The 14,488-nt window shown below is 41.0% G+C and overlaps 1 protein-coding gene across 2 annotated transcripts in view; it reads left to right on the forward strand.

The window, feature by feature from the left end:
• Window positions 1-14,010, forward strand: part of PTPN14 (protein tyrosine phosphatase non-receptor type 14) — a 181,799-nt gene extending 167,789 nt beyond the window's left edge. For both annotated transcript variants that reach the window (XM_073338921.1, XM_073338920.1), the window contains 2 exons: window positions 666-829; window positions 6,313-14,010. In XM_073338921.1, the coding sequence (XP_073195022.1) occupies window positions 666-829; window positions 6,313-6,441 (293 nt within the window). In that variant the 3' untranslated portion in view covers window positions 6,442-14,010. The remainder of the gene's footprint in view (window positions 1-665; window positions 830-6,312) is intronic.
• Window positions 14,011-14,488: the final 478 nt, after the last annotated feature.

A 14,488-nucleotide genomic window follows, 5' to 3' on the forward strand; every position in this document is an offset into this window, starting at 1 on the left:
ATTGTGTTTACCCAACCATCTGAGCCACTGGGATATCTGAAATGTTTATACTTTTAATAAGCAAAAAACCACTATTTTGGAGAGCATTAGAGCTAGACAAGAGGACTTTCTGAGATCCTTACACTTTGCAGTAGTGATTACAGGAAAGCCACAGAGAACTGTGTCCAAAAAAAATCCTAATACCTGCTGAAAAATAAACAAAAGAGTAGAGACCTGGTTGACATTCTCACTCAGTCTACAAGGGAAGGAAAGAAAAGGGCAGATGGATGCTCACTTCCCATCCGCTACTGGCTCTGGCAGGCGGTACTTTCAAGGGGACTTAGCTGTTGTTTTTGATCCCAGCCTGTTAATAGCAGGAATTGCTGTAAGTAATGTCTAGAATCATCTGCTTTGGGGAACTGGGGATTTGCAGAGGGGAAAACAGAATTTAATTTTTTTAAAAGAACTATTTAATTTAAGGGACCAAACTCCCAAGTAATAATTGAAACCCAGCTGGTACTCGCTGGATTCAGTGCTGCTCAGTGCACAGTGGCCAAATAATTAGTGTCTTGTAGGAACTGTAAATTATTGTCACTTAAAAAGAAAACTGACTTTCTCATCAATTTTTCAACTTTTATGTGAAGCCATACAGGATTTTACAGCATAATTTGCATTTTATCTTGCAGCCTATTTGGAGGAGATACAGTCAGTACGTCGCCATACCAACAGCGTGTTGGATGCTAGCAACAATTGCAACCCGCCAATTGTGGTTCACTGCAGTGCAGGTGTGGGGAGGACAGGGGTGGTTATCCTAACAGAACTGATGATTGGCTGCTTGGAACATAATGAAGTAAGTAAACTTCCCCCTTAATAATTGCTTTTCTCTTAGCTGGTCCACTGAGTCATTTACTACATTTGTGTTGGGGGAATCTAGTCATAAAATATCATCTATCTTATTGTGTTAGTGTACCCAGACACAGTGGACAGAGATTTGTCACCAGCTACCGTGTGTACCTTGACTATTTTGTAGGTATTGTTGGTTTTTATTTTAATTATTTTAATATAGCACTGCAGAGATAGGACACTTGCCCCAAAGAGTTTACAATCTAATTTAAGATGGGTCAGTACCTGGGTCTTAATTAGTCAATCTGGAGACAGAACTATGTAAAAGAGCAGCTTGAGAGCTGTTGGAGAAGTGTGCTGGCTTCCAAACTGGTTTGAGCTATTGATTTAGTTCTCTAGCTTCTGTCTTCAGCATATTCTCGTTCTCTCTCCCTCTCCCTCTCTCACATTCATTGTCTTTGGCTTCTAGACTGGAACAAAGCTCAGCTGCGACTCAAAAATAACAGGAAAAAAAGGTTGACGGGCCACAGCCAGTATTATGAGACCTATTACGCAGGCTGGCACTCTAACAGACTATCAACAACATAAAAGTTACAGTGTGTAACGACTTGTTGTTCTGCTATGTCCTTTGTCATTGGGGAACAGTGCAGCAAAAACACTACGTCCTGAAGAAAAATATGATGTTGGTGTACAATGCCAACCTCAGGAAAACAGCTATTGAAATGTAGGGGCTTCCTTCATCAAGTGAACTGCTGGAAGGCTTTAATGCCTTGTATAGATATTAAAGGTGAAAGAATGCAGCAGATGTTACAAATAGACACACATCATCATGGTTTCACCTGTACCCCACAGCAATCCCATATCTATTTGTTGAAATAGAGAATCTGATACCCATGTGTGGAGGGGTGAGAAGTGAAAAAATGCTATCGCTTAAGAATGTGTGCCTATTGGCACAGAGGGACAAGTGCCAGTGGACTTTTCTCCTCATCATTTGTTCAGCACTGATGATGTACCTTTCTCTCTCTCTCTCTCTCCCCCGCATTCCCAAAATCTTCCAAAGGCTGGTAATTGCTGGCTAGTTAACCAAAATAAAAGGAAATGCCTGGCTGTGTGGTACTGCAGAGTATACCACACAGTAGTTGCAGGGTGATCATTTAGAGGTACTGGAATAAATTCAGCCCTACTGTAACTGCTCTGACCGCAACTGAGTGACACTAAGGATGAATTTATTTTCATAGCACAATTTAAACATTTTTTTTTGGTTTAACTTTGCACTGATCTCGTTTCAGCCTCACTCCTCCTTAATCCTTTTCCCCTACACCCTCCCAGAGAGAGGGATTCAAGCTGAGGTTTGACTCATGGCTCTTGAGCTAGCTGAAGGCTGGGAGTGCTGCAGAGATGATAGCGTGCTCAGTCGTTTGTCGTGAAGAGGCATTTCATATCACTCTATAGAAACCCCTCATACTAGTGCTGCTGTGGACAAATATTAAATAACAATCATGCAACCCTTCTGGCCATCTTGGTGTGTCTTTGGCTTACAGAGGGAGCCAGTTCTTCTGTGAGAAGAACGATTTGGCGTGAGTCTGAGCCTTTGGTAATGGAGCCCATAATACGTTGGGTGCGGGGGATGGTTCTTAGGGCTCTGAGGAATGCTCAGCAAAGCACTCAGAGAATATAGAGCTCTTGACGGCGGGGAGCATCTCTGCTGACTTTAATCAAACTCCCCTTTCTCCTGAGTATTGGCATAATTAATGGTGACATATTAATGCCAGTTTTTTAGTGTGTTTTTTTTCTTCAAGACTTTGTAGCTCAAGAAAATGGGTTTAAACAGATTTACAGTAAATGAGTAGTTCAGTTTTTAGGGTCCCCGTACCCCCCCCCCCCCCAGTTGAGCTATGTGTTTTCAGGAGAATCAGGATGGATACTTATGGTGATCATCACATACTGTAGGGATAAAAACTTTTTTCATATACAAGAACATTACCCCTATTGTAAATGACCTGTGCTTTTTTTCTATTTATTTTGCAGCAGAATTATTTCTATTGGCTCAGAAATAAAACTGCCAATTTCTTTACACTCCATACAATACCCCCTTAAAACGCTTTGCAGCCTTGGGAATTACGGAATTTCTCACAACCCACCTGGTAAATAGATAAGTTGTTATCCCCATTTTCCAGATGAGGAAACTAACACACACAGATTAACCATCTTGCCAGTGGTCATACAGGAAGTTGGTGGGAGCGCTGGTAATAAAACCAGATCTCTTGTTTCTCAGCTCTGAGCTTTAACTACAACAACATTATCAATTGCTCTGCAGCTTTTTTTAACTGTAGCTTCTATGCTTTTGCTGGTGGAACATAGCCTGTAGTTCTCACTACTGCTGAGAGTGTGGACTTTTCATGTCTTACTCTATAGATAGTAACCTTTCAAATCAACAATGCACAGTTTCTAGACACATTGTACTATAGTCATCAGAAAAGTCAGATCCCAGTATACCTGAATCTAGCACTGACCTGGCACCCTAATATGAACGAGTGATCCTTGCTGAAGTGCCCCTTATGTGAGAAAGATGTTTGTAGTGTGGAAGGCAAAGTTAGTAATTGTTTTAATTCTGTATCTTACTAAATATCACCTTTTATTAAGCATTATTAATCTCTTGTTGACAGATACACTCTGGTGGCTTTTGAATCCAAAGATTCCCCCATTCCTGGAATAAAGTGGTTAAGTAAGCTCTCCTGAGATAGATCGGGGATGGCCTGTTGTACATCCTTGTAAGGCTGACTATAAATATAGAAGTTACATGTGTGTGATAGGCTTAGTGTTACACACACACAAAATAGCTCTGAGATTAATCAAAGCCTGACCCGTGTTGTGATGACACAGAAAGTGACTGATTACCAAATGTTGTTGGCCTAGTAGAAATCAACAAACTGTCAAATGCTGAGCCTGGAATTTGGGTTGTGCAGGCTCAAACTGGCTTGCTGCCTTTTTTTTTTTTTTTTTTTGGTCTTGTCGTTGTTCAGGCAAGTTCTGACATGGCTTGGCTCAACATGACCTAATTGCTTTTCTAACCATCAAATTCCATGCTGAGGCATTCTGTGGTTTAGTTGTGTAAACCCAAAACAGGAGCTTATGCTCTCATCTACACAGATTTGAAAATAAAATGAAAATCCTCATCACCATTTCTACCTTTCTTGGTACTTATGGGCCATCTATAACTACCCTCCAGTTGCCAACACTCCAGGATTGTCATGTGATGAAACGTCCAGGAATACGTCTAACCAAAACTGGCATCCATGTCTCCTGTAACAGCTCATTTGTGGAATGGCATAAATATAGCTCCACGTTTAAAGTTGTGATCACTGGTGTTCCCTGTAAACTGCACAGCCGTGCAGCAATCTTGTATATAGGTTCTGCCACTCTCCTCTTCTCTGTGGTGGCTCCAGCAGGGATGTGGTGTAGCCCTTTAAGAACCTGTTTTGCTTGCCCCCGTCCCGCCCATGACAGAACATGTGCAGGCGCGCCGCTGGGAGAGTGGAATCGCCTCTGATCTCAGGGATACGCTAGCTTGGAGGAGGCGGTTGCAGCTCCGGGGTGCCCCTTGTGCAGGAGCTTTGGTGAGGGGCCTGACTGGGCTCTGCAGTGTACTCACACGTGCACCCATGCACGCACACAATGCCCTCTTTGCACACCGCTCACCACACACACAGCCCCCCTGCACATACCCACACAAACCTCCCATACACATCCCTCACCTCAAGTGTGAGCTTTGCCTAAGGACAAAAATATAGTGTCCAGTGCATGTTGTAACCTGCTCAGTGCAAAACAAACATACACAAATTGTAGCGGGAACATTGGTGATCGTGTCAGTTTGGGCTTATTTAATTAAAACTAGGGGCCTCCATCGTTTTACGTAAAGGCACAGAAATGTAAATGAGAAACAAGTCCCATAATGCATGGAAACCACAAATGTTTCCTAATACAGAAAGCCTCTGGTGGCTAAAGGCCGAACCAATTATATCCCTGTCCCTTTGCCTTAACCTCATTCTCATAATGCTGCTGACTTCAGCCAAAAGATTTTGTTAGTTCCAACTTGTGCTTCTGGAATGAAAAGTATAGTATAGCATTGCTTTAGCAAGACATGGGTTTTCCTCTTTCGGCATGTAAGAGACCACACACAACTGTTGTTCCAGGAACCTGGAACAGGGTCCATAGTAATGTGGAGGTTGAATGCAAACCTCTTGGCTGTTGTCTTCTTGAGGGTTCTTGTTAGTTTTATTCCCAAAATCATCCACATTCCACCCAAATTTGATGCTTCCCCCTCCCCCGTTTGTTAATGAAAATAGTTTACATCAGAAATTATGAACTTGAGGTTATGGAAAGAATTATTTACACCAAAGGAATGAATTCCTCAGGTCTTTAAGTTTCCTGTGTGAATAGTATTTTGGTCCCTCAATTTGGGCCTTGGTAGTTTTGAGAGCTGTAGCTCAATGATTTTTGAACTACTCCTCACATACCTGTTCTAACAAGTTACCTATGTTGTTTTTTCTTCTTTTGCTCTCTCAGTGCAGGCAATACAATGCTAATGCTTCATATATTTTCTAGTGAATTCTAATGCTTCATCTTGCAAGCCTCTCTGTGTTTCACACAATCTGGTTCATGTCCTGGCTTTGACAATTAAAGAAGGTCAGAGCATCTCTGTCAAGTGTCAAGTTTCTGGGTCTTGTGGATGTTGCTAGTGACTTTCCTCTTTTTTGGCGAGGAATTGGGTGGCCTGAAAAGAGGGAGCAATAGCTGCATCATACTGTCATGATATATTTGCCAAACCTTCTGTTCTGGCAGGAACCCAATGTTGTTTGGACTATTGATTGCTTCCCCTGATTTGTAGAACCTTAATGTCCTTCCTCTATAAGTAAAACTGACCATGAATCAGAGTGAAAATGGCTACCATGCCTGCATGCACAGTGGATGGCAGAGGGGAGCTGACCCAAGAAATTAAATTTTGATTATTGAAATTCTCCATTTTCCCAGCATATGATTTGTCAGGTAACGTGACAAAATTGGTTAATTTTTGACAAGCTGAGTGTGGCTATATTTAACAAGAAGCCTCCAGGTAGGATTTTAAGAGATTGCTCAGTTTCCTGAATAACCTTTTACTACACATTCAATTAGTGGTACTATATGAGGTAATAGTGATACATAGCTGGAAGACACCAGGTGTTCAATGTTAAACCCATTGATGTTTATGTTAAAATTACCACTGACTTCCGTGGAAGCAGGATTGGAACCTTGGTATCCTTTCATATTGTGTGTATAATATATATGTATATTCCTTGCTATAATGCGGAAGGCAAGGCCAAAACAAACTGTGGTGATTCACTATAAATGAGTTATCTTTGTTCTTTCCTTATACTTAGTCAACGGAGGGGTCTGGTGATGTTGGGTTTAATTAACACACAGCCTCACATCTTTGTCACCTTCACTTTCCAGAAAGTGGATGTTCCGGTGATGCTGAGACACCTGCGGGAGCAGAGAATGTTTATGATTCAGACCATCGCTCAGTACAAATTTGTCTATCGAGTGCTCATCCAGTTCCTACAAAACTCTAGACTCATTTAATCTCCTTAGAGATCCCAGACGCAGTATTTGTGGATTGGACTGAACCTTATTGGCAAGATAGACACATTCTTTTGACAATGTGTCTTTTTCATGGTGTGCAAATATTGCACTTGCTCAAGTTGCCTCAAAAGTAAGGAGTCCTTGTTCTTCAGGAGAGAGTGCCACAAATTATTTTGTACAAGGTAATTTATTTTTCATGGAATAACTTGTGAATTTCTTGAACTTGTAAAACTTGTGGTGAGGTTTGGATTGACATAACTGATCTGCATTGCCATGTGTCCATAGGGAAGGTCATCCTCTCCAGGGGTGTTCTGTTGACCTGTATTCTGTTATATGGTTTATGAAACGAACAGGTCTTCAGGGAATGGCTTTTTTCCAGTAAAAACATTTTAGAGCCAGTTTTGTGGCTTTTACCATGAAAACAAGACCTGCTAAAAGTCAGTTAAGACTCTGTAATGGGCCAAATCCAATGATAAATACAGAGAAGATACAATGCAGAGAAGCCAAAACTTGCATCCCTAAATGAATGAATGGATGGGTGGAAGCATTTGGGGGAGGGATAGCTCAGTGGTTTGAGCATTGGCCTGCTAAACACAGGGTTGTGAGTTCAATCCTTGAGGGGGCCATTTAGGGATCTGGGGCAACTATGGGGGATTGATCCTGCTTTGAGCAGGGGGTTGGACTAGATGAGGTCCCTTCCAACCCTGATATTCTATTCTATGATTACAAAGCAGTAGGGTATTTCAGGCATGAATGCTTGGGGTGTGGCAGTATTCCTTGGGTTGAAGTGGTTTCCATCGTATACACGGTTTACAGTTTTGTTCAATGGTTCTGCGCACCCCCACGATAAAAATCATTCCAACGCCACTGTAATAAGGTATACAGAGAGCTTGGATGTTCAGAATTTGGCAAGAATTACCCCTGCAGCTTAGTACTTGACAAGAAGCCATATTACACCTTAGTCATGACCTTTATTAATACCCACCAGCCTTTGATCCCTTCCTAGATAAAGAGCTGTAATACTCTTGCTAGGGCCCTGAACCCAACCACGCTGTAGTCAGTAGGAGTCTTTCGATCAACCTTAGTGGGCTTTGGATTGAGCAGTAGAAAAGAGTCAGCCAGTTGCAGCCCAGAAAATAGAAGTCAAACATTGTTCTCAAAAATGACCAACGCTTTCATTGTTGTCACAAGGCCAAATCCCACTCACCTTATTCAGGCAAGGAATGTCATTAAGGTCTAGACATCTCATCTCCAATCACAGAGTTTTGTTTTCTGCACGAATCGTTGTCTCTGTCACTTAGATGGTTTACTTTCTAGCCCTTCGTACAGTGCCGTAGTGATCTGTGCTCTCTGACCTATATCCCTGTGTTCTGTTTACTGTCCTGGCTGCTGCCAAAATAGTGAGCTGAAGTTTTTACAGTCTGCTCCTGCCCTCGGATTCTTTCCCAGTCAGTGTCTTGCAGTTTATGATCGTATCACGCACTAGCCCTTCTGGACTGGCAAGCTTTACTTTCTTAGCTTTCATTCCCCCAACCCAGCCCCCTGCATTAAATTGCAGAGGCCATTTGCCCATTTTTATCCCAGGTCTCTTTGTATCCTTTCTCTCCTTTTATTTATATTCCAGTAGCCCCTGAAGGCCCCAGTCTACTACATCACATAAGGAGAGAGAATCCCTGTCCCGAAGAGTTTACAATCTGAATAGACAAGACAGACAAATGGGGAGAGAAAGGAAGTGTTATCCCCATTATAGAAGTGGGGAGGTGAGGTACAGCTACTTTAAGTGATTTACCCAAGGTCACACATGAAGTCTGTGGCAGGAGATGTGGGTTCCATTTGTGGCTCTAAATCCCAGGACAAAACCTTAATCACCAGACCATCCCTTTCCTCTCTTTTCCCTCTACCTTCCCTTGATACTGGATGACTGTTCCACATCCTTTGTGCAAGTTTCCTCCTCTAGGTCATTAAATTATTTCACTGATGCCACACGTTCACTGTGGATCACTTTGTCCCAAAGTGATAGCTGCTGTACTTAATTACTTTTTTTTTTTTTTTTTTTAACAGTTTAGCTGGGTGGTGCTGACTCGTAAAAAACCAAAACCACCATATCTTAGAAAACTTGGTACAATGGGTCAAATTCAAATCCGGTGTAACGTACTGAGCTCAGTGGAACTGCATTTGCTTTCATCAGCTCTCAGTTTTAGCCCCATATGACTGACAGCCCTGATCTTGTAGTGCAGGTTCATGAGTGCACTCCCATGGCGACCCCCGGAAGCCAGGGGCAGGAGTCCACCTGTGTACATCACGCTGCAAGGCCCAAGCAGGCTTTGCTTGAAATACCAGAAAACATTAGAGAATCCAAGCGTAAATGTGGTTTCAGTCAAGAGTTTGCTTTAAATGTATGCAAGTGACACTATATTACAACACTTGTGAAAGAAATGGATGGAAGAGCATTTTGGGTCTGGTATAGTCACACGGCAGTATTTTTGATGGGCCGATTTTCTGTTAGTTTTGAGCAGAAAAAAGGAAGCTTAACTTTAAAAACTTTACTCAGGCCATTGCTATTACCTGACTGAGCTTGTACAATGTATAAATCGGGGCCAAATTCCACACTTCGCCCAAATGACAGAATTTACTGCTGTCATCTGTGTTTTATTTGTTTTATCCTGGCGAGCCATGACCCATTTTATAGCTTCCACCTATCTTACTCTAGAAATAATCTAAACTGGATGGGTACATAGTGACTGTAGGTGGGTTTAGAGCCATGCTCCCTAACCCCTAATCTGGAAACACCCACCGTAGTCCAGCAAGCAGAGCCTGCAGTGTGTCAACTTTATAGGAGACCCAGGATTAGGGTGAAACATTGCGCTCAATATGGTCACCGCCAGCTGCTGCTTTTTCAGAACTTATCTCCGGGACTTTGGCAGCCAAATGTAAACTCTTCTGTTTGTTCTGATTAAAGCTGTTTGCCAAGGCCAGGTAATTGTTTTAAACAAATGGTTAAAGGCTCACTCCTACAAGGTTCTGAGTGCCCTCAACTTCAGTTGGGAGTGGAGGACACTCAGATCAGATCCTCAAAGGTATTTTAGATACTTAATTCCCATTAGGCACCTAAATAAATACCTTTTGAGGCTCTGGGTCTGAGTGCCTTACAGATGTTGTCTATGCTGGTAGCTTGGCATTTACAATAACGTACCACGGTGAAGGTATAATGGTGAGAAAAGAAGAGAGAGGTTTCAGTTCAAGTCACCAAAGGATGGTTAGGAGAAATAATATATGCCTAGTTAAACTATCTTGATATTATGTTTAAGAATCAGTTGATTCTTCAGTCATCTTTAGTTTTTCTCTAATACCTTCTGCTAGTGCCAACATCTCTCTTGTTAAATTAGCAGCAACCATTTAAAGTCTTTTCAGTGGCATCTGCCTGGTAATTGCACAGAGATGCTTTATATCTGGGAATCAGGCCAAGGAATAAACCTTGAAGCAAAGTGTATTACATTAGTTATCTTGTTATAGCTTTTTGAATAATTTCCTAATGATGAATTAAGTTTGAACTCAGCGCTGTCAAGTTCCATTGCTCCATTTGGATTTGAAAGGTAGAAAATCAGAAGGGAAAATAATTTGTTCCTGGGTCGTATTAGTCAGATATCTTGGCTGAAATGTATATGACTACTGCTGCTTTGGATCTTCTGTAAGCACAGGAAAAAAAAGTTATGAGAGAGCATACATAGCTGTGTTAAAAAGGAAGAAAATTCAGCACTGTTGTCATTATGTGGCTTTTTGTAGTGCAAAGGCACATTATAGGTTTCTTTAAAAAAATTAATTACAAAATGGCACCAAATGCCTTTCCCATTAGCAAAAGGTGCCTATTAATGAGCCAGAGAGATGGTAACATAACAACCACTTTCAGTCGGTTACTAAAATGGTAGCTGGAGTCCAAGGTGACTCACTCTTTCCCTTTTATTGAAAGCTTGGTAATTTTATACTTTTCCTTTTTTCTGACTTCAGTGTATTTTTTCTGCTAGATTTTATCTTGATTAGATCAGCTAGCATCTTAGATGAACTGAGATGGTGTATGTCTCCAGAGCTTCCTCTCTAGTCCCATTTGTAACTGTAACTTCATCATGCCAGGGTTTCACAATTGAGAGAGGTGAATCTACCCCATATTGTAGAGGAAAAACTGAATCTTCTGATGCTGAAGGACTTCAGCTTTATCACACCCACGTTCTTTGGAACATATTTTCTTAACCTTAAGGGAAGGACAGGAATAAGCATTTTCTATCCAATTTCATTTGTTACAGTAGAAATGAAAGCATGGAACTTAAAGGAACAGTATCTTTTCATTTCTCTCCCACAGTTTTAGCATCTGGAGCTTTTAAAAAGAGAATGAAAACTCTAGTTATATTTGTGGTTTTCATGCTGTATTAACATCAAAGCATGGGCAATGGGTAGTTTGCAAGAAACCACTTTTAAAGCACCAACTCCCACAAATTGAACTGCACAGCAACTTGAAGCAATTCTGAAAACTAATTCCAAATAGACTTCTTCCTACTCTTGCCAGTTCCTATCTGACATACTAGCCCATGCTATATCCCTGTTGATGTCTTATGCTCCTTCATCTCCTTCATAAAAGGGAATCTTGAGTAGATCAATAAGCCTGCATTCATTTTTTTTCTAGATAAAATGTTACTGTTTAACAGCCATAACTTTTTTGGTTTAATATTAAACATTTTGAACTGCTAATAGTTAACATTGACCCCAAATTCCATAGTGCCAAATTCCCCAGCTCATGGGCAGCTCATGCTCTCAACTTCATAGAGGTCAGGGATGGGAGAAATGGCTTTGCTAAATTTAGAATCCACTCATAAATAGTTTGATCAGAACTCCGTAAGTTCTGAAGTTTGCATTCCACTGCTCTGTCCCTGGCTGCCTCAACTTCCCTCTGCAGACCTGCCACAACCCGCCATGCCAGCAGCTGGGTGCTGTCTCTTCAGGAACCCTGAACATGATGTGATTTGAAGGTACCTGCTGCAGAATTTGGGGCCATTGTGCCATGCATATAAATGGTAGATGGGCATGTGACCAGGCACAAGTAGGGCAGGGTAGGGTGAGACTCTGCATGCAAGAATACCTAGCTTCACAGTCTGATACAATGGTCTGGACACTGAGTTACATCCACTTGGGCCCTGGCTAGGTCCCTAAGCACCAAACAGGGTTTCAGAGTTAGTGGAATATAGTCTTAAGGCTTTCATACTAAACCTGATGTAACTTTGTATTGTAGGTGGAACAAATACATTCACTTCACTTACATTAACAGTGGTCAGCTGTTTGCTTTGTTCTGGATTGAGAGGATAGCAGGCTGTGGTTATTCTTTCACTAATTGCACCTGCTCACATTACTAACACAGTCCAGACATTTAAACCAATTTCATTGAAGGACACTTCTGCCCCCTTAGCTGTGGCTTATTTATCTGTCGTCCCAGCTCCAAGTATCATTCAGTATTTATAGAATTAAAAACATAGTTTTACTCATTTCATCTAAATTGACAGGAACACAAGTTGTGAAGTGTAGAACAAGTTGGAAATGTGTTGCTAAGTCTAGGTACTTCCACAGAGAAGATCTTTTAAAACTAGTACAGAAAGTGTATGTTTTGTTTTTTAAAATCTTTCTTTAATCTCAGCAGCACACATTGACTTGTTAAAATTCTGATAGATCTCTTTTCAGGATGGCATGGTAACTTCCCCTCTTTACTGTGAGCCATTTTATCAGTGGGGAAAAGAAGCAAATTCATGACTTACTGGCCATAACAGCTTTATTCAACAGTCTGCCTCTCAAAGCTTCTCAGGGGGTGGGACTATGATCGAATTGGTTGTCAGATCAAGAATCTGCAACCTACATGCCCAGGAAAGGAACATACTAGCATTGATGGCAGTTGCTCAAGGGAATTTCCTGTGCACTGATTGGAAAAGTGAGTGAGTCTAGGGTCAAATTCTGCGACCAATGCTTATGCCAAATAGCATCTTCTTCTATGAATAGTCCCAGGGCAGCACCCATTTAGAATCCGTGGTATTTCTTGTAAACAAAGATGCTATTCATTGGGAGTGAGGATGCCATAATCTGGCGCCACCTGAGGATTATTTGTAAATTTCATTTTCAATACTCCTTGTGAAAGCGGGCCTGAATGAGCTTGTCAGCCTGCTAACACTGATATGGACTCTAGCGTCAACAGGATCAGGCTCATTGGGCCAAATTCTGAATGAGGCAGAGCATCTGCAGTCCCCACGGCATCAATGGGAGTTTCTAGGGCCTGACTTCTCCTAGAATTTTTCATGAGTTTAGATATTGACTTCAGTGAAACAAGACTGGACTGCTCATTTGATGGGAGGGAATGGCTTGGCTGCTATGTATTCTGGACTCAGAAGCTTGAGGCTTTAGGGTAAATTCTTTTAGGAAGTTTTGTTTAACCTTTGTTTTGATGTCAATTGTTATTTACCAGACAATGTGTGTCAAAAATGTAAGTATTTATATTTATCCAATTCTTCCAGCAAATAAAACCATCACATGCTCTACCTGAAACCACTATGAATTCCCCAGCCTATCCATGCATTTGCCAGTTGATCAGTATTTCATTGTATACCAAGGGTAGCTTTTCTGCATCTGATGCATATACAACTCTCACTGGGTGCTTTACAAGCGCAAGATCTACAGGACTGCGCACCTTGGCAGCAAATGGAAATTTAGCAATATACCAGCAGCCCTAACTGAACAATCCCAGCACCATTTCGAAATAGTGGAAATAAAACTAACATTTCTAAAAACAAATCAAATCTTTAAAATTTGCAATTTATTTTAATGTCAATATTCACCTATCTAGGACCCCAGTTCAGCACTCCCTATAGAGGTAAGAGTCCTAATCAGCTCAGGAGGATTGGTGTCTGAGTGAAATGGAGAGGAATTGATTACCTACTGTTGATATTTTTCAAAGGAAAAAAGTTTACACATGTATAATTGTGTGGTACATGACATAACATGTTAAATTAGTTTTACATCACTGGATGTTCTATTTTACTTCAGTATTCCAATGCTTGCTTTTGTATTTGTTCTGTAACTCTGTACATTACAGTTAAGTCCAAGACAATGATTTAACAATTTCTCAGCCTCATGGTATGTATACATTTTGTAGACAATTGAGGTCAAGTCCCCTCCGCCCCCCTTTAATTCAAGATGAATGGCATACTCATTTTATACTATTGAAAGTCTTTAAAAAAAACTATGCATGCTATTTTATATTTTAATGTATATTTTTCATATCAGTACATAAGCTTATGCTTATCAGTTTTATCTTGTGTATAAAACTGATTACTTTTGACAGTATTTTTGCACTGTTTCTCTTCTCTTTATAAAAAGAACTATTCAGCATTAGATGACTGCAATAACTTTTTGACATCTTTCACTGCCTTTGTGTAAATAGTTTCCTATATGCCTTTTCAGATGTGAGACTCATGCCTCACTAAGCTTTTTTTTTTGTAAAAGATTGTCTATCCTTTGTATTCATAGTATGCAATAAACTTTTTTTCCCCTAAGGAAATTCACTTGTTTTCCTTCCTGTCTAGCTTAAGGTTTTAAACTTGCACCCTTCAGTGCAGTATTTGAGCACCTCCAATGTTTCTTAGGTTGGCACACCAAAGGCCTTAGGGAAGGAAGAAGAGTAGAAAATTCTGACATCCACTGACTCCACTGCTTGGGGTAGGATTATACACAGTGGTAGTGGTTTTCATCATTCTAGTTATGGTAGGAAAGCCCTATCAAAGAGAGGTAGTGTAGCAGCTGTTGGAAGTGGTCACACTGGATTAGCGTAATCTTCTCGTGCTCAGAGTCAAGAACAGTGGAGAGGGGAGGTAGAGTGTCATCCTGCCTTGTGTGCATCACTTTGTGGATTTTTCTGTCAATGAAGGCAGCTTGCATCGACTTAAGTGTAAGCATCTACACTAAAACATAGCTCCTACTGCCACTGGTATAACTCGCTTGCTACTGTGGCTTAACTCCACCT

The sequence above is a fragment of the Lepidochelys kempii genome, chromosome 3 (assembly GCF_965140265.1).
Source record: "Lepidochelys kempii isolate rLepKem1 chromosome 3, rLepKem1.hap2, whole genome shotgun sequence".
NCBI lineage: Eukaryota > Metazoa > Chordata > Testudines > Cheloniidae > Lepidochelys > Lepidochelys kempii.